This window comes from Macaca thibetana, chromosome 20 (genome assembly GCF_024542745.1).
Source record: "Macaca thibetana thibetana isolate TM-01 chromosome 20, ASM2454274v1, whole genome shotgun sequence".
Taxonomy (NCBI): Eukaryota; Metazoa; Chordata; class Mammalia; order Primates; family Cercopithecidae; genus Macaca; species Macaca thibetana.
Genome location: NC_065597.1, coordinates 60,430,056 through 60,449,722, shown reverse-complemented (window position 1 = coordinate 60,449,722; position 19,667 = coordinate 60,430,056). Strand labels below are relative to the sequence as shown.

The 19,667-nt window shown below is 52.0% G+C and overlaps 2 protein-coding genes and 1 long non-coding RNA gene across 5 annotated transcripts in view; 1 reads left to right on the top strand and 2 right to left on the bottom strand.

Annotated features, from left to right (window-relative positions):
* Nucleotides 1–11,348, bottom strand: part of PDXDC1 (pyridoxal dependent decarboxylase domain containing 1) — a 471,229-nt gene extending 459,881 nt beyond the window's left edge. Inside the window, exon 1 of the mRNA XM_050774086.1 lies at nucleotides 11,345–11,348. The gene's annotated coding sequence lies outside the window, so the exon portion shown is untranslated. The remainder of the gene's footprint in view (nucleotides 1–11,344) is intronic.
* The window catches only part of MYH11 (myosin heavy chain 11), a 152,697-nt gene that overhangs the window by 4,525 nt on the left and 128,505 nt on the right, over nucleotides 1–19,667 (bottom strand). For 2 of the 3 annotated variants that reach the window (XM_050774054.1, XM_050774055.1), the window contains exons 28-40: nucleotides 19,416–19,622; nucleotides 17,443–17,547; nucleotides 17,201–17,353; nucleotides 16,715–16,963; nucleotides 13,993–14,205; nucleotides 13,472–13,684; nucleotides 12,794–12,955; nucleotides 12,237–12,365; nucleotides 11,872–11,960; nucleotides 10,968–11,091; nucleotides 9,809–10,017; nucleotides 7,517–7,625; nucleotides 7,261–7,433 (exon numbers count right to left, since the gene is read on the bottom strand). In XM_050774054.1, coding sequence (XP_050630011.1) covers nucleotides 7,261–7,433; nucleotides 7,517–7,625; nucleotides 9,809–10,017; nucleotides 10,968–11,091; nucleotides 11,872–11,960; nucleotides 12,237–12,365; nucleotides 12,794–12,955; nucleotides 13,472–13,684; nucleotides 13,993–14,205; nucleotides 16,715–16,963; nucleotides 17,201–17,353; nucleotides 17,443–17,547; nucleotides 19,416–19,622 — 2,135 coding nt within the window. Of the gene's footprint in view, nucleotides 1–1,153; nucleotides 1,193–7,260; nucleotides 7,434–7,516; nucleotides 7,626–9,808; nucleotides 10,018–10,967; nucleotides 11,092–11,871; nucleotides 11,961–12,236; nucleotides 12,366–12,793; nucleotides 12,956–13,471; nucleotides 13,685–13,992; nucleotides 14,206–16,714; nucleotides 16,964–17,200; nucleotides 17,354–17,442; nucleotides 17,548–19,415; nucleotides 19,623–19,667 lie in introns of all 3 variants that reach the window. The other variant, XM_050774056.1, reaches the window with a different exon arrangement.
* LOC126944558 (uncharacterized) overlaps nucleotides 1–19,667 on the top strand; it is a 156,959-nt gene that overhangs the window by 130,282 nt on the left and 7,010 nt on the right. The window lies entirely within an intron of this gene.

The following is a 19,667-nucleotide window of genomic DNA, read 5'->3' as shown; positions in this document are numbered from 1 at the left end:
CCACGAGGTGAAAGAAGTCAGATCCACATTGCCTAACTTCACCTATGAAAAGTTGTTCATCATGCCTGTAATCCCAGCATTTTGGGAGGCCAAGGTGCATGGATCACCTGAAGTCAGGAGTTGGAGATCAGCCTGGCCGACCTGGTGATATCCTATCTCTAATAAAAATACAAAAATTAGCTGGGCGAGGTGGCGGGTTTTTGTAATCTCAGCTACTCAGAAGGCTGAGGTAGGAGAATCGCTTGAATCCGGGAGGCGGAGGTTGCAGTGAGCCAAGATTGCGCCATTGCACTCCAGCCTGGGAGACGAGACTCCGTCTCAAAAAAAAAAAAGTTTTTCAAGTCCCAGAGAAGCAGAGACCTCTTTGTGCTTTCTTGGGAAGGGCCCTGTGTACATCCTTGAGTCTTGGGTGTCCATTCCCCATTCCCTGAACAGTACGTGCCCGTGAAGTTTCCAGAAAAGGCTCTGCCAGGACTGTGCTTGGCTTTGCGGTGGTCAGCTTCCACCCCATGTGCTGAAAATGCAGTTTGTAGTTAGACATCATTCAAGCCACGTGCAGCCCCCGACATTTGTCAGACATCGCAGTGAGCTCATTTCCTTTGCGGACAAGCCTGTGAAAGCTGAATCGTGGGAGGACTGGTTGCTGCACTGCAGTTACCATGAACTTTGTGATTTCTGACTTGTGACCCAGACCAGCCAACTAGAAGCCAAATACATTCTCTAGGAATGTGCCCAGATAGTGGAACTGTCATATTCACTCAGTGGAGTATCTTCACTGGACAAGGGAGGACAGCACTGCTGAGTGCCCTGACAGTGTAAGAGTGGCTTTTGGCATGAAGAAAAATCCAAGCCACACACAGCCTCTGACATCTCGTCAAGATGCAGTGATAAGGGCACACTGTTGGGTGTCATGTCACATGCACTGGCCAGAGGCAGGAAGGACAGTGGGTCAAGAGATGAGGTCAATTTGTCATCCTGATCTTGGTTTCAATGAAAGACAGCTTTGCACTAAGATATCCAAGCCTTCAGATTTTGCAGGAATTTCGTGGAAATGTGCAAGGGTTTAAAAATCGGGGTGGGCAGAGGGGCGCACTGGGCAGAAAGGAAATGGATACTGAGACAACACACAGCTGCGAAGCTGAAGGCATGGTACCTGGTGCATCACTGCGAAGTTTCCTGTTGGGGGGGCCCTCTGAAACAGAGAGAGAATCCCCGGAGGTTACCATCAGCAAACGAAAAGGAGCCCAGTTAAGTATATTCTTAATTGTTAGACATTTGCTTTGATTTAATAAGTAAAGGCACTCTTTTTTGAGATGGAGTCTTGCTCTGTCTCCCAGGCTGGAGTGCAGGGCTGCGATCTTGGTTCACTGCCACCTCTAAGTCCCTGATTCAAGCGATCCCCTCACCTCAGCCTTGCGAGTAGCTGGGATTACAGGCATGCCCCACCATGCTTGGCTAATTTTTGTATTTTTAGTATAGATGGGATTGCACTATGGTGGCCAGGCTGGTCTCGAACTCCTGACATCAAGTGATCCTCCTGCCTTGGCCTCCCAAAGTGCTGGGATTTGGGATTACAGGCATGAACCACCACACCTGGCATTAAAGGCATCCTTAAGTCAACCTTGCAGTCAATCATCTGATACCAAGAGCCCTTGGTGAGGCTGGTACATGAAAGGATAAGCAGTTTTTTGATACTCTGTCACCCAGGATGGAGTGCAGTGGCGTGATCTATCTCTGCTAACCGCAACCTCCGCCTCCTGGGTTCAAGCGATTCTCCTGCCTCAGCCTCCCGAGTAGCTGGGATTACAGGCATGCACCACCATGGCCGGCTAATTTTTGTATTTTTAGTAGAGACGGAGTTTCACCACGTTGGCCAGCCTGGTCTCGAACTCGTGACCTCAGGTGATCCACCCACCTCGGCCTCCCAAAGTGCTGAGATAACAGGTGTGAGCCACTGCACCCGGCCTAGTTTTTTAAATAGAAAAGAAAATGTCTGTCCTTTAGAGCTACTTTTAAGAACCTCCTATACCTGTTCAAGGAAGTAAAAGCATTTGAGCAAGTGAGTTTGAAAAATCAGTGTCGGAACAGAAGCCAAGAAGCCCCAGGCAAGGCACCTGCAGCCACATCTCCCTTGATTAATGATTAGTTGCTCTTCATTCGCTTTGGGGCCTCTAGCAAGAAGGGAGAGGTGGAGGCCTTGTGCGGCTCTTGTCGGAGGTAACCGGCAGTGTACCAAGTGGTAGGTACGTGGGTCTGGCTTTAGAGTAAGGCTTGTGTTGAGATGTGTCTGGCTGATAAAACTGGGTGAAATTCGCACTGCAATTCCTTTTGGCTGAGGAGCCAGGCATGCTTACCAACCTCCCTTAGGACCCTAGTGCCCGGTTTTATGTTTTTGTGCACCTAAAAAAGGCAAGACAGACCTTCTACCTGCATTACGTGTGTGTTCATGTCGGAACTGGCAAAAACGGTCTTTTTGTTCCACTCTGCCCTTGGCTGCCCAAAAAGGCTCAAGTGTCTGGGACAGAGCACACAGGAGATATCCAGCGTGTGCTCAAGAATCACTGGGCTGGCCGGGCGCAGTGGCTCATGCCTGTAACTTCAGCACTTTGGGAGGCCAAGGCAGGCAGATCATGTGAGGCCAGGAGTTTCAGACCAGCCTGGACAACATGGTAAAACCCTGTCTCTACTAAAAATACAAAAATTAGCCGGACATGGTGGTGCGCTCCTGAATCCCTGCTACTTGAGAGGCCGAGGCAGGAGAATTGCTTGAACCCGTGAGGTGGAGGTTGCAGTGAACTGGGATCACGCCACTGCACTCCAGCCGGGCGACAGAGCTAGATTCTAAGAATAAATAATAAAAATTAAAATTAAAAAAATCACCGGGCCTGAGAAAGGGAACCAGAGACAGCAGTGGGGTAGAGAGTCAGAGTGGCTGTGTCCCCATCCCTCAGCCCAGCCTCTCAGGAGGGGCGGGGGACCAGTTGCCAGCAGAGCACATCCAAGGGTTTTTTTTTTTTTTTGGGACAGAGTCTTGTTCTGAAGGCTGGAGTGTAGTGGCGTGATCTTGGCTCACTGCAGCCTCCATCTCCTGGGTTGCAAGTGAGTCTCCTGCCTCAGCCTCCCGAGTAGCTGGGATTATAGGCATCCACCACTACACCCAGCTAACTTTTGTGCTTTTAGTAGAGACAGGGTTTCACGAACCATGTTGGCCAGGCTAGTCTCGAACTCCTGACCTCAGGTGATCTGCCCACCTCGGCCTCCCAAAGTGCTGGGATTACAGGCGAGAGCCACTGCACCTGGCTCCTAGGAGTCTTCACGGTGACAGCAGCTCTCCCCCTCAATCATGGGAGATGCTTCCAGGCCCCAGCTGTACTGTGGGAGCTTAGGCCTGGTTTCTCTCCTGTCCATGGGACGCCAACAAGCCCTCGCCCTTCAGCGAGTGGGGCTCTTCCCTGAAGGCTTGGTGCCCTGCTTCAGCTGCTTTCTTCCCCTTTTCAGAGGGGTTTGGATTTTTCCCTGTCTCGAGCAGTGGTCCCCAAACTCTAGAGGTGATTTCCGATGGCTTCCGGGCATGCCATGCGGTAACTGAACTGCACCCTGAGAAAGTCATTTCCTTTCCAACTTTTTAAAAACAGGTCTAATTATTACGTCAGAGAGAGTCTATTTGGGGCTAATGGCTGTTGTCACTCCCTTTATAATGGAGAAGTAGCCTTCAGGTCTTGGTGATGAAGTTGTGGCCACAATAGCTAGATACTGAACTTGATACTCTTTTCATTGTATTAATTTCATTGTGACCGGTTGATAGAGGTGATGCTGGTTTAAATATATAGGGGTGGTATGTTTTATTTGCAATTATATGCATGTATGGTTAAAACTTAATTAAAAAGAAAAGATCAAGTCATCGGTATTAAAGGTGGTAAGAGGTTTAGCACATGGCTGCGGTGGTATGAGAATGAAGCGGGGGAAATATCTAGGACCCGAGGGATAAAGGTTCACTTTGCCTGGTGCTGTCCTAGACACTGGAGATTTTTTTTTTTTTTGAGATCGAATTTTGCTCTGTCACCCAGGCTGAAGTACAGCGACACAATCTTGGCTCACTGTAACCTCTGCCTCCCAGCTTCAAGCGATCCTCCTGCCTCAGCCTCCCGAGTAGCTGGGATTACAGGCGCGCCCCACCACACCTGGCTGATTTTTGTATTTTTAGTAGAGGCAGCGTTTCACCATGTTGATCAGGCTGGCCTTGAACTCCTGACCTCTGGTGATCTACCTGTGTTGGCCTCCCAAAGTGCTGGGATTACAGGGGTAAGCCACTGCACCCAGCCTGGGCAGGATTGTTTAGGGCACGTTGACCAGATTCTCTCCCACAGATACGATGTAGGGTATAAAGGAGACAAAAATGTTAAGAAGGATCACGAGGTTTGTGATCTGAATTGTTGGCAACTTCATTTTAGCTGCTCGGCTGGAGAGAGGGGCCAGTTTGGGGGTGAAGAGGTTCATTCAGTCAGGGCTTGGGGTATAGCACGTTTGGTGTGAGCTGCCTATAGTCATCCATGTGGGAACGGGAGGCCAGTCTGAGGTTCTAGGAAGAAGCTAGGGCTTCCCAAAGATGAACTGAGGAGTCATTAGATATAGATGGAATTCTAAAGCGCCAAGACTAGCTGAGACCTCTCACCTAGAACGGGACAGAGATGAAAAGAGAACTGAGGCCGGGTGCGGTGGCTCATGCCTGTAATCCCAGCACTTTGGGAGGCCGAGGCAGGTGGATCACGAGGTCAGGAGTTCAAGACCAGCCTGAGCAACATGGTGAAACCCATCTCTACTAAAAATACAAAAAGTAGCCGAAAATAGCTTGAACCAGGAGGCGGAGGTTGCAGTGAGCTGAGATAGTGCTACTGCACTCCAGCCTGGGCAACAGCGCAAGACTGCATCTCAAAAGAGAACTAAGTTGATACCCTAGGGTGCTCTGGTGGTGAGCAGGTTTTGAGATGAGGGATCAGCAGAGGAGAGGAAGAGGGACAACCCCACAGATTGGGGGGACAAGCAGGCGAGGATGGTGTGTAGGAAGTCCAGGGAAGCAAGTGAATCAGGCCAGAGGCATGATGGGCTGTGTCACGTGCTGCTGCCCTGTCAGAGGACATCTGGCCATTGGTGTTGCTCATGTGAGGCTTCTGGGAGAGAGGGGTGGGGGCGAGGGGAACCAGCAGCTCTTCATAGTCTTTTTTTTTTTTTTTTTTTTTTTTTTTTGAGACCGAGTCTCATTCTGTCACCCAGGCTGGACTGCAACCTCTGTCTCCCGGTTTTAAGCCATTCTTGTGCCTCAGTCTCCTGAGTAGCTGGGACTACAGGCATGTGCTGCCACACCTAATTTTTATATTTTTTGGTAGAGACGGGGTTTCGGCATTCACATAGTTTTGTAGTAAGGGTAGCAAGGTAGATGTGGGGCTAAGAGGTTATTCCATTTGCTGATGGAGCAAATGAAAGAGAAAACCTTGCAAAGTAGGGATTTTTGGAGCCATGTGCTTGAGTGAACAAGAGGGCTGGGTCCAATGGAGGTGTTGGCCTTGCTTGGTGCCAGAGGGTTCAGCACAGAAATGAAAAGAAAGTAGAAGTGTGCAGAGGTGCAGGGAGGTAGGGTGATGAGGCAGTGGGAGCTTGTGCACGTTTCATGATCATTTCTGCTTTTGATTTAATTAGGAAGTAAGGTCCCCAGCTGAGAGTGACCGTGGGGAGGAGCGATAATAAGTTCAAAGAAAAAGTGAAAAGAGCAGAGAGTGAGAAGATAAGAGAGGCGTGTGGAAGACCCCTGAGCAAGGCCTGCTCTATGGGAAAAGGTGGAGAATGGGTTTTGGGTTTTTTGAGACAGGGTCTCACTCTCTCATCCAGGGTAAGTGCAGTGGCTAGATCATGGCTTACTGCAGCCTTGACCTCTGGGGCTCCACTGATCCTCCCACCTCTGCCTCCTGAGTAGCTGGGATTTTAGGTGTGCGCCATCACGCCTGGCTGATTTTTGTTTGTTGGCTTTTTGTGGAGATAGGGTCTTGCTGCTCTTGAACTCCTGAGCTCAAAGCAATCCACCTGCCTTGGCCTCCCAAAGTACTGGGTTATAGGTGTGAGCCCTGTGCCCGGCCAAGTCTTGAGTTTCATTTGGGTTGTGCTTTCACCAAGTGATTGCAGCAATGCAAGAGGGGGAACCGGCTATTGAGGTTCCGCGATGGGGGTTACTAGACGGTTGGTTTGGAACTGGGTCAGAGGCTGATGGCATTGAGGGAATGAAGACCCTGTTGGGGACAGAGCCAAAGAAAGGTGGCGCCAGGCAGACAATGAGATTCCTGAGGGTCAAACTGTGAGGGCTCCTAGGAGCACTGGTTAGGCTGGTAGAAGCAGCAAGATCACCCGGAAAGTAAGGAACTGAGAGGCTGTGTTGCCCACATGGATGTTGAAATCATGGACAACTGTGAGGAGTGGCGTGGGAGACAGGAAGCCTGGAGCTAAAACCTCCAGGGAGCCAATTGGGATGGACGGACAGGGTGGTGGAAGCAGCCGTTGGGAACACTGGGGACACCCCAAGGTACCAAGGCGTGGGAGAGAAAACAGCCCCCTCTCCAGTAATAGCAGGAATTCTCAGCGGGGGGCAGCTGTACCCTCCCATCTCTAGAGACTTCTGGCAACACCTAGAGACATTTTTGGTTGTCCCATTGCAGGGTGGTGGAGTGGGGAGCTACTGCAGCCGGTGGGTAGAGGCCAGGAATGTAAACACCTGCTACTTTTCAGGGATCTTTTTCCCACTGACGGGAATGCTGGACAGCCCCCATACCCGAGAATAATGCAGCCCAGATGGCAGCAGTGCCGAGGGGGAGAAAGGAGGAGCAGAGCATGTCAGCAAGGAGGTGAAGTGCCAAGGGGTGGTGTTGCAGCTTCAGTGGATGCCATGAAGACTCAGTGATGCAATGAAGGAGAGGCTGGAGGAGACAGTGGGGATAGCCCCTTCCTCCTTCTCACCTGGAGGATGGGATGGGAGATGGTCGATCATTAAAGAAACTAGAAGGTAAGCTGTTACCAGGCAGGGCCCCAGTCTGATCTGGGCCTGCCTCAGTACCTGGCCCACATTAAGCTTAGTGATTAAGGAGGAGCAGGAATAAACCACAGAAGGAAGTGGTGGCTGTGGGCACAGGGGGTGTTTGCAGGCCAAAGGGAGCCTGAGCCCCCAGCACTTCTCTCTGGCCTGAGAGACAGGGTCTTCCTGGGCCACAGGCTCCTCACCTGAGCTTGCTCTTGAGCGCGTTCACCTCGCGGCCCATGGCCTCGTTGCTCTCCGTGGCCTCATCCAGCTCCCGCTGCAGCTTCCTGCGGTTGGCGTTGATGCGCTGGGACTCCTCCTCGGCCTCCTCCAGCTGCCTCTTGAGCTGCTTGACCCTGGCATTGCCTTTCTCTGCCTGTCGAGGAGAGTTGGAGGAGTGGGTAGGGGAGGCCGGCTGGAGGGCTGGGGGCTCGAGGGAGGCTGGGCTGCGGGGGCTACCTGCTCCTTGTACTGCTCGGCCATCTTGCGCTCGTCCTCCACCTGCAGCAAGACTTCCTTCAGCTTCTTGTCTTTCTGCTTCAGAGACTTGGCGGCCGCCTGTTTCTCTCTGCAAACAGCAAGGAAAACAGGTGGTTTCAGAGGAGGGGGGCACCTCTTGCAGCTGGTGTGTCACCCGGAGGTGGCATCTTGAGTGCTCTCCTGAGCCCTACATCTGGACTCCTCTCAAGGATCCGTCAGATAGTAGAATAGTATTCAGCCCTGAAAAGGAATAAGTATGAACGCACGCCACAGCATGCATGAGCCTGGAATCCTTGCCCAGTGAAAGAAGACACATAGTTTGTGATTCCATTGATAACAATGTCCAGAATAGATAAATCCATCGAGACAGAAGGTAGATTTTGGTTGCCAGGGAGTGAAAGGAGTGGCTAAAGGGCATGGGGTTTCTATTTTTTTTGCAGGGAGGAAACAAGGTCTTGCTGTCACCCAGGCTGGAGTGTAGTGGTGCTCCAATGCCTGCTCTCCACCCTACTTCATAGTTCACTGCAGCCTTGAACTCCTGGCTCAAGCAATCCTCACCTCAGCCTCCCAGATAGCTGGGACTACAGGCGTATACCACCATACTCAGACTTTCTAAAAGTTTTTTATAGAAATGGAGTCTCTGGCCAGGCATGGTGGCTCACGCCTGTAATCCTAGTATTTTGGGAGGCTGAGGTGGGCAGATCACATATGGTCAGGAGTTCGAGACCAGCCTGAGCCAACATGGCAAAACCCCATCTTTACTAAAAAGTACAATTATTAGCTAGGTATGGAGGTATGCACCTGCAGTCCCAACTACTTGGGAGGCTAAGGCAGAAGAATTGCTTGAACCCAGGAGGCAAAGGTTGCAGTGAGCTGAGATTGCACCACTACACACCAGCCTGGGAAACAGAGTGAGACTGTGTCTCAAAAAAAAAAAAAAAAAAAAAAAAAAAAGTCTCGCTATGCTGCCCAGACTGGTCTCAAACTCCTGGACTCAAGTGCTGCTCCCACCTACCTCAGCCTCCCGAAGTGCCGGGATCATGGGCATGAGTGACCCCATCCGGCCTGGGGTTTCCTTTTGAGCTGATGCAAATGTTCTCAAATTCACTGTGGTGATTGTTTTACATGTTTGTGAATTTACGAATAGCCCTTGAATTGCACACTTTAAATGGGTGCTTTGCAGGGCATGTGAATTACTGAAAACACTGCTAGAAGAGAATGGGTGAGAATCCTTAGAGTCCAATGGTAACAAATATGGGCCGGGCGCGGTGGTTCAAGCCTGTAATCCCAGCACTTTGGGAGGCCGAGACCGGCGGATCACGAGGTCAGGAGATCGAGACCATCCTGGCTAACCCGGTGAAACCCCGTCTGTACTAAAAAAAAAATACAAAAAACTAGCCGGGCATGGTGGCGGGCGCCTGTAGTCCCAGCTACTCAGGAGGCTGAGGCAGGAGAATGGTGTAAACCCAGGAGGCGGAGCTTGCAGTGAACTGAGATCCGGCCACTGCACTCCAGCCTGGGCGACAGAGCGAGACTCCGTCTCAAAAAAAAAAAAAAAAAAAAAAAGAAATGTGTTGTGATCTTATGCCTCATTCGACCCATAATTAAGAAGCCTTCCAGTGTGTGTACCGAATGAGTTGCTGGTTGGACTTTTGTTTTTTGGGGGTTTTTTTTGTGTGTATGTGTGTGGCAGGGTCCCACTCTGTCACCCAGGCTGTAGTGCAGTGGTACGATCTCGGCTCACTGCAACCTCCCCGTCTCATGTTCAAGCGATTCTCCTGCTTCAGCCTCCTGAGTAGCTGGGATGATAGGCATGTGCCACCACACCTGGCTAATTTTTGGTACAGACAAGGTTTCACCATGTTGGCCAGGCTGGTCTCAAACTCGTGACCTCAGGTGATCCACCCAAATTGCTGGGATTACAGGCCTGAGCCACCATGTCCACCCTGATTGGATTTTTGGTCTGTTAGCATGCTATCCCCACTGAGGCTGAGAAAAGCCACATGTTCTGGGAAGGCTGGTTAATGTCAGGAGGACCATGGCGATGCTGCGAGCAGCTCACATTTTAGGTGCTTGCTCTAGGCCAGGCACCAGCAGGGCACTTTGCTGTGTTTACATTCAGTTCTCACAACACACCTGCACTGTGGGCACCACAGAGCTTGCTTCTTACAAGCCAGAACTGATGTTGGGAAGAGGTTCCCTGATTTCACTATGACCCCTGCTGTCCATCACCCCCGGACAAACTGGGTTCAGAACTCCAGAGCCGCATACCTGGCCTCCTGCTCGACCTGCTCCTCCAGCTGTGCAATCTTGGCCTCCAGCGCTGCGATAGTGGACTTGAACTTGGACTTGACAGCCCCCTCCATCTCCTGGAGCTTGCTCCTAAGCTCCTTGTTCTGCCGCTCGAGCTGCTGCCGGGCACTCTCATTCTTCTGGGCCGTGCTGCGCTCTGTGGCCAGCTCGTTGCTGAGCTGCTCGGCCTGGGGAGGAGAGTGAAGGCTGCGAGGTGAACTCAGGGAAGCCCAGGACAGTGCACTGAGACCATGCACCTCCTCCTGCTGCCTCCAGCCTTGTTGGGCCTCTGCACAAGTCCCTTGATCCCGGGCGCCCTGTCCTTATCTCCTTCATCCTGTAAAACTCCACTCAAGAGTTTCTTCCAAGTTGGGCACTGTGGCACAAGCCTGTAATCCCAGCACTTTTGGAAGCTGAGGCAGGCAGATCACTTGAGGTTAGGAATTCAAGATCTGCCTGGCCAACATGGTGAAACCCCTTCTCTATTAAAAATATAAAAATTAGCTGGGCAGTGGTGGCACGTGCCTGTAGTCCCAACTACTTGGGAGGCAGAGGTTGCAGTGAGCCAGAGTGCACCAGTGCACTCCAGCCTGGGCAGCAGAGTGAGACCCTGTCTCCAAAAAAAGAGGTGCTTCCACAAGTGTCACAGTGCCACCCAGGCTGAACGAGTGACTTGTCCCTTGCTTTCTCTGTCCTGGAGTTGCCTGGAGAACAATGCCTGTTCACCCTACACCACAAGGGGCTCAGGTCACAGGATGGTCCCTAGTGCCCACCATGGAACTGGTGCTCAGTGACATAACCAAGGGCTCACTGGATAAGGCCAGAGCTTCAGCTGGGGGAAAACACAATGAAAGAGCATCCCAAGGCCCTGACTCCAGGGACAGCCGTGAGGTTCAGGGAGCCAGACATGCCGTGGCTGGAAAATGAGATACTGCAGCATAGAGATGGGTGTTCTGAAGACAGCAGCCTGGGCACTGGTGTAAGGGCCCTGGATCTCTACTCTCAGGCCCTGCCACCCTCTTGTCCCTCAATCCAGGGCCTGCACGCAAGAAGCCGCCATGCGTGTGTTGACCGGTGCAGGATCCTGCTGCAAGAGAGACAGTAGGCAGTGAGACTGTGGTGCCCAGGCGGCCCTCACCTGCTGTGTGGCTTTGCGGACCCGGTCGCTCATGGCCTCCATGTTGCCCTGCTCCTCCTCCAGCTCCTCCTCCAGCTGGGCAATCCGGGCCTCCAGGCGGCGCTTCTCGTCCTGGAGTGCGTTCCTGGGGGAAGGGCAGCCATGTTGGGGGCCTCTACCCTCCCCCGACTTAGAAGATGCCCCCTCCTTGGAGTGATGCCTCAGGGGGATTGCCTTCATCATCTAGTGAGGGAAACTGAGTCTTGGAGAGGACTAGAAGACTCATCTGTAGTTACACAGCCAGGAAGTGGGTGGCCGGGACTTGGACCGGGTCTGTGTCAGCAAAGCTGGAACTGGGATGGGGACCAGCACACTCCTTCCTGACTCTTCTTTGCCCCCCCCCCCTTCTCCCCATACAGCTACTTATTGGGAATGAATGAAAGCAGCCCCACCCCCAAACAGAGGCATGAAAGTGCTGAGGGAAAACCTAACCACCATGGGTCTGTCCCCAATCTCAGAGGATGCTTTGTCAGCAATAGCATTGAAATGGGGGTCCAGGGCCAGGCACGGTGGCTCACACCTGTAATTACAGCACTGTAGGAGGCCAAGGTAGGAGGATCACCTGAGGTCGGAGTTCAAGACTAGCTGGGCCAAGGTGGTGAAACCCTGCCTCTACTACAATTATAAAAATTAGCTGGGCACAGTGGCACATGCCTGTAATCCCAGCTACCTGGGAGGCTGAGGCAGGAGAATCACTTGAACCTGGGAGGTGGAGGTTGCAGTGAACCGAGATTTCACTACTGCCCTCCACCCTGGATGACAGAATGAAACTGCCTCAAAAAAATTTAATAAAATGGGGGTCAAGGATGCTGCCTCTGCCCACATCCTCTGCTTCAGAGCCGACTTCCTCCATTCAGTTTCCTACCTTCCCGACAGGCTACTGGCCAGCTCCTCGGCCAGTTCCTCCTTCTCAAGGTCCGCCTGTTTGCGAGCCCTCTCAGCTGCGGCGAGGTCCTAGGTGGGTGGGAGGAAGCCTGCTGTCTGCCAGGGAAAGGCCAAGCCCCACCGAGAGTCCACCCTGCCTCCTCAGCCACCCTTGAAAGTACATGTTCTTCCTCTGAGCTCAGGGGAGGCCCCATGAATCCATAGAGGAGGGAAGCATGTGTCTTTCTAGACAGGTGGAGCCCATAGGAGGAGGAAATGAATTCTGGGAACGCACAGACTGGAGCTGCCAAGGGTTGCTACCATGACACCCGCATCTGAGGCTCTCCTAGCAAGACGAGGCTTTACCTCTTGTAGCTGCATGAGGTCTGCTTCCAAGCTCTTGGCTTTCTTCTCATTCTCCTTGGCTGTGGCAAAGATCTCATCTCTGGAGGCACGGGCATCTTCCAGCTCTCTTTGAAAGTCCTTCATCTGAGCCTGCATGAGTCAACAGGAAGGACAAGCTCAGATGTCCTTACTGCCCCAAGTTCTGCTGTCCAGTTTAGCTTTGCACACCTACCCCTCTGCAGTGAACCACAAAGAAGTTCCCATTGCATGAGCATGGCCCTCAGTCCCAGGTGGCTGGTGGCGGACTGGGAGCATCATTCTGGATGGGCTCCACAGACCTGCCTGAGAAGCCCAGCCTCTGATGTGATCTGAGGGCAGTGGCCAGATACCTAATAATGCTGCCCTACCCCGGGCAGGAGACAGCCACCAAAACCGGAATGGTGCTAGAAGAGCCCCAGCTGAACCCACACCAATGGCAGGTGTGGGCTGGCTTCCTGGAGCCTGCTCTGCTGACTTTGGTGGCCTGAGGGCACTGTGGCCTCCCTCTGCCCATGCCCCGAGCTCCTAGTGTCACCCACCTGCAGTTTGCGTAGCTGCTTGATGGCTTCCTCCCTCCCCTTGATGGCGGAGTCGGCCTGAAGCTCCAGGTCTTTCAGGTCCCCTTCCAGCTTTTTCTTCGCTGCAGCCGCCAGGGCACGTTGCTTTCGCTCGTCTTCCAGTTCCGTCTCATACTCGTGAAGCTGGGCGAGGGAGAGAGATGTGTGCTGCCCCACTTGCCCCTGGGAGGTCCTTTAGCCCACCCCGGCAGCACGTCCCCCCTGCGAGGCAGGCATCTCATCCCAAGTTGCAGATGAGAAAACGGAATCTCGCGGGGTGCGGGTGGCTCATGCCTATAATCCCAGCACTTTGGGAGGCCAACAGGAGAATGGATCACTTGAGGCCAGAGAGTTCAAGACCAGCCTGGCCAACAGGGTGAAACCTCATCTCCCCTTAAAAAAAAAAAAAAAATTAGCTGGGTACGGTGGCGTGCGCCTGTAATCTGAGCTACTCGGGAGGCTGAGGCAGAAGAATTGCTTGACCCCAGGAGGCAGAGGTTGCAGTGAGCTGAGATAACGCCACTGCACTCCAGCCCGGGTGACAAAGAGACTGTTTCCAAAAAAACAAAAACGAAGTTTCCATGCCGACCGTGAGAGGTGGTGATAGGAATGAACAAAGCCACCCCACCGCCCTCTGCTGGTCTCCCCGGCAGCACGCACCTGTCTCTGCAGTTGCCGTCTCTTCTCCTCATTCTGCTCGTCCCGGGCTTGGAGATCTCTCTCGAACTGGCCCTTGAGCGCCTGCATGTTGACTTCCAGCCGCAGCTTGGCGTCCTCCGTGGCCTGCAGCTCATCCTCCAGCTCTTCCAGCTGCGTCTTCATCTCCTCCATCTGGGTCTCCAGGGCGCGCTTGGACTTCTCCAGCTCATGGACCTGCCGGCACGGTTGAGAAACCCACCGTGAGCGGCAGTGCAGGAGGTCTGGGAGGTGGCTTTGGCCTCCCACAAGATGCATGGCCGGGACTCAAGATGGCCCCTGAGAGCTCAGACCCCCCAACTCAGACCCATCCTCGACTGCCATTCTCAGCCCCTCCCAGCCCCTGCACCAGTCCAAAAACCTTCCATTTCCAAAGATAGTTCGCTATGAAAAAGGCCCGGAGCCAGCTTCTCCCATGGACTGGTGAACAGCACAGAGGGTGGGTGGGCGAAACATGGACAAGGAAACAACCCAGAGCCACTTACGTTCTTGCCCACGTCATCCTTGGAGCTGACCAGGTCTTCCATTTCGGCTTTGAGCATTTTGTTGGTCCGCTCGAGTTCCTCTTTGGCTTCCAAGGCCTCTTCAAGGGCCCGAGCCAGGGACAGGGCCTTGGTTTCCTTCTCCCTGGCTTCGGCCTCGGCTCTGTCCCTCTCATCCGCGTACTTGGAAGAGATGTTTTTCTCCTCGGCTAACAACTGCAACACAGCATAAGACCCAGAGGTGACTTCTAGGCATATCCGGGGTCAGCTTCACTGAATTGTAAATACCGGGGAAAAGCCCTGTGTCCTACCAAATGTATCGAGGTGCAGGTGTAAGCAATGTAGGTTGTCTATGGGAGTAGTTTATATAATAATCTGGCCTTCTGAATACTACATCAACCTTATGCAGAGCCAGAAATCAGCTGAATCGTTTTTTTGTTGGTTTGTTTGTTTTAGATGGAGTCTCACTTTGTCACCAAGGCTGGAGTGCAACGGCACAGTCTTGGTTCACTGCAACTCCGCCTCCTGGGTTCAAGCGATTCTCCTGTCTCAGCCTCCCGAGTAGCTGGGATTACAGGTGCCCACCACCACGCCCGGCTAATTTTTGTATTTTAAGTAGAGACGGGTTTTGCCATGTTGGCCAGGCTGGTCTCAATCTCCTGACCTCAAGTGAGCCTCCTGCCTCTGCCTCCCAAAGCACTGAGATGACAGGTATGAACCGCCACACCTGGCCAAATTGTGCTTCGAAACCACTAAAGCTGCCCACGTTGCTTAGAGCACACTGAGATGAAAGTGACATGTAAAGCTACCAGAAGCTAGTTATTATTTTGTTTCATGGCCACAAGTAGCTATTAATATCTCATAAAACTATCCTAAGTGCCTTAGTAGGGAAACGGTAAGCGTGGGTGGCCCTGCATACGTATCTCTCTGCTTGGAGAAGCAACTCAGAGAACATTCCATGCTCACGTTAATCTCATCTTCAGAGAGGACAGAGCAGATTATGAATTGTAACATCCAAAAGCCAAACTTCCACTATTGAGCAAAGACAGGGACCTCTGAATGGCACAGTCAACACAAAAATCCCCCACTATATGTGACACTGCACTACACTCTGTGACAGGAAAATAAAAGCAACCTCAGGCCTTCAACCAGGTAACGAAGCAGTGAAGATGAGCTGACAGCCCAGAGGAGAGGTGGCTGATGGGAAAAGGAGGAACTGGGATGTCATCTGAAGTCCTGACACTATGAGGCCAGTCAGGGAGGGGTAAGGAACCCTCAGGCATCTGGCATTTAGCCTCACTGTACAATCCTCATTTTATTTTTGAGACGGAGTTTTCCCTCTGTCACTCAGGCTGGGGTGCAGTGGCACAATCTTGGCTCACTGCAGCCTCTGCCCCACCCTGGGTTGAAGCGATTCTCCTGCCTCAGCCTCCCGAGTAGCAGGGATAACAGGCGTGCGCCACCACGCCCAGCTAATTTTGGTATTTTTAGTAGAGACACAGTTGCACCATGTTGGCCAGGCTGGTCTCAAACCCCTGACCTCAAGTGATCCACCCGCCTCAGCCTCCCAAAGTGCTAGGATTATAGGCGTGAGCCACCGTGCCTGGCCTCTCAAACTGATTTTTAGAATAACCCTGAGTCACTTGTAAACTCAATCATATTTACTAAATAATATATCTTAAAAGTTGGTATTTAGGGGTTTGGGTCATACAAGGGTCTGCATTTATCATACAGTTAGGAGTGGTGCATTTCATCACATGTAAGTTTTACCCCAAAAGAAGCAAAACTATGTTTAAAAATAAACTCTTAATTAATATGCAATGTTGAGGTGTGGAAGGGGAAATGTACTGATGTAATTTGCTCTGAAATGTACCCAAGAGATAAGGCATGATAGATAGAATTAGTCTTTATAAATAAATATGTGGGCTGGGCATAGTGGCTCATGCCTATAATCCCAGCACTTTGGGAGGCCAAGGCAGGCAGATCATGTGAGACCTGGAGTTTGAGACCAGCCTGGACAACATGGCAAAACCTTCTCTCTACTAAAAATACAAAAATTAGCCAGACATGGTGGTGCACGCCTATAATCCCAGCTACTTGAGAGGCTGAAGCAGGAGAATCGGTTGAACCCAGAGGTAGAGGTTGCAGTGAGCTGAGATCGCACCACTGCACTCCAGCCTGGGTGACAGAGCTAGACCCTGTCTCAAAATAAATAAATATGTGATAAAGTTCATATAATACAGTGTCAATGACTGAATAAAGGTGGTGTCCTTACAGATGTTCACTGTACAATTCTGTCAAGGTTTCTGTGTGCTTGGAATTTTACAGAATGAAATCTTAGGGCAGGGTGGTATTAAAAGTATAGAAACTGAATTACTTGGGAGACTACTCAATAGGTATTGCATAAATATTTTTAGTGAATGAAATATGCACCTCATTCCTTCTTGAGGCTACAAACTAAGGCATCACCATGTGTGCAGGTGACCCTCATGGTGCTGGTACCCAGAAAAGTCACAGACATCAAGACTTCTGTGCCATCCTTGCTGTGACCCGGTAGCCTTGATGCTCCATGGTCGCCCAAGACAAGATAAGAGAGCCTCCCATGGCTCCCCACAGAGTGGAGAGGGGATGCAGGCACAGGCGGGAGCCACGCGTCGTACTCTGCAGAGCTGATTCCCCTACCCAACATCCACGGCCAGAGTGGAGGACACCCCACGCCCTCTACCTGATCAAACTTCCTCTGCTTCTTTTCCAGGTTGGACACGAGTTGCCGCTGGTTGTCCAAGTCGACGACCAGGTCATCCAGCTCCTGCTGAAGCCTGTTCTTGGTCTTTTCCAGTTTATCATAAGCGGCCGCCTTCTCCTCGTACTGCTGGGTGAGGTTCTCGATCTCCTTCTGGAATCTCTTCTTCCCCTCTTCCAGAGCTTCCACGGTGCTGGCAAAGTCCTGCAGCTTCTTCTTCGAGTCGGAGAGCTACAAGGACAGCGTCCAGGGTGGGGTGAGAGGGGGACCATGAGTGACCCCCGTCCCTGGCTGCACAGACTCTGAGAAGCGAAAACCATGTCTCCTTGTTGGAGAAACCCAATAGCAGGGGAAGCGGGGGGGTCAAGCACCATCGCACCAACACTCCACCACGATCTGCCCGTGGGGGATCTCAGCGCAGAGAAGTTGAGAGGACCCGTGACGGAAGCAAGGGCACAGGGCAGGCACCTGGATGTTGAGAGTGGAGATGTGACGCTCCAGGTTCTGCTTGGCCTCCATCTCCTCGTCCAGCTGGTCTTGCAGGCTGTTCCGCTCCTCCTCCAGCTGGCGCAGCTTTGTAGACACGTTGAGCTTCTGCCGGGTTTCTTCTTGAAGCAGCTCCTGCAAAAGGAACGCACGGAGGTCCCAGGGACCCGCCCCGAGGAAGGCCACCCCCCCAGGTCCCCTGGATGATGTGGCAGGACACTCACCTGGGTGTCCTGGAGCTGGGAACTGAGGGATGCCACGTCCTTGGCCAGCTTAATGGCCTTCCCCTCCGCTTCGTTAAGCATCCCTGTGACGCTCTCAACTTCATTCTGAGGGTGCCAAGAGACTGTTAGTCAAAGCCTCTGGAAAGGGATCCTCATTAAAAGGAGCCCTTTTTACTCAAAACACGTGGTGTACCCTCATGGGCTAGGACTTGGGGTGTCCACTGATTGAGAAAATACCCACAAGGTATGGGACTCTGATAAAAAAAAAAAAAAAAAAAAAAAAGTCTGTGGCTCGAAGGGAACTCCGTCACCTATGAGTTGGGACCCTGGCCCTCGACTTTGTGGTTCTAAGAACTTATTTGAGCCCCAATTGTATTGACTGGGACCTGATCCCACTAAATGGATCCTAGATCCCTGCCAAAGTTGGTAGAGACAAAGCAGCAGGTCTGAGAGTCCAGACGAGGTGCTGTGGCTGGTCCACTCTCTTAAGGTTGGAGACAGGAGACCAGGATGGTACTTAAATATCCGAGGGATGCTGTTCATCCCCTCCTTCCTCACTCCTACTCTTTGTTCCTTCACTGACCCTGATGGCCAAAGCCAGAGACGCAGACCCTAAAGGTAAAAACGCCCTCTGTGTATTCTCTGGCTTTTACTCCCTAGTGTCTCTGCATAAGTCCCTTTGAAGGTGTTAGCCTACCCCTTCATCCCTTCCATTGACAAGGAGGATATGAATGATCTTGACACTGCTTATATGAGGGCAGCAAAACCGCTGCTCTCAACTGCATGTGGGAAAAAAACATCTCACTTAATGCTTACCCTGGCCCTTGGTCCCTGGCTGTGAACATGTTAAATATTTATGAAAACTTTGGCCACATCCCCGCGAGTGGAAAGGCAGGCTAAACGTCTATTCCAAGTGAAAGAAGACCAAAGACAAACAGACCATGTCACTCATCAGCTTAAAACCCCTCAACAGCTTCGCATCACCCAGAGGGAGGACCAATATACGTGTAATAGGTCTGCAAAACCCCACATCATCTGGGTACAACCTCCTCCTCCAACCCCACTCTGTACTGTCTTCCCCCTACCCCCAACCCCAACTGGGCACTCCAGCTCTACTGGTCATATGTCTCTCTCCTGATTTTTCTACTTACCACAGGGCCTTTGCACATACTGTTCCCTCTGCCTGGTAGACTTATCCATGCTCCCTAGGGAAGCTTTCATGGCCCCTCCTCCCCCAGCTTAGGCCTCCTGGTTATTTACACTTAGGCATCATGTGCCTTCCCTTTGCTGCATCATTTGACATTCATTTATGTGATTATTCATGTCTTTCTCTTCCTTTCCCCTTACTCGGCTGGAGTCCTACTGGGGCAGGGACAGTGACTCTTCTTCCCTGCTGCTGTTTCTCAGGATTAAGCACAGTGCCTGGCATACAGCAGGTACTCAATAAATACTTGTCAAATTGGCAAAGGAAGGTTTTTTTGTTTTTTTTTTCTTTTTTTCCTGAGACAGAGTTTTGCTTTTTTGGCCCAGGCTGGAATGCAATGGTGCGGTCTCTGCACACTGCAACCTTTGTCTCCCGGGTTCAAGCGATTCTCCTGCCTCAGCCTCCTGAGTAGATGGAATTATAGGCACCCACCACCACTCCTGGCTAATTTTTAAATATTTTTAATATTTCTAATATTTTTAGTAGAGACTTTTCACCATGTTGGCCAGACTGGTCTCAAACCCCTGACCTCAGGTGATCCACCCACCTCTGCCTCCCAAAGTGCTGGGATTACAGGCATGAGCCACCATGCCCAGCCAGAAGGTTTTTTAATATTTAATTGAATAGGGAGATCATCGCCCCCTCTCTGGGAATGCAACTAGAGGAAAGGACTTGCCTTGCAGCAAGAGAGACCTCAGCGAGCCGGGAAGAGGCTCCTTCCCACAGAACTGGACACCACCCAGCACTGCCCACCACGCCACCACCTCACCTGCAGCTTGTGGACTTTGTCGTTGAGCTCCGCCCGGGCTCGCTCCCCATCGCTGCACTTGGACTGCAGCTCCTGCACCTGCGCCTCCAGCTTCTTCTTCTTGTGTTCCACCTCCTGCTTGGCCTGGCCCAGGACCCGCAGCTCCCCGGCCAGGTCTGCGTTCTCCTTCTCTAGTGTCTGCTTATTCTTGTCTAGGTTTGCCTTGGCCTGGCGAAGGAAGCAGAGGGGAGGGAGAACAGGGCGGCTGTAGCC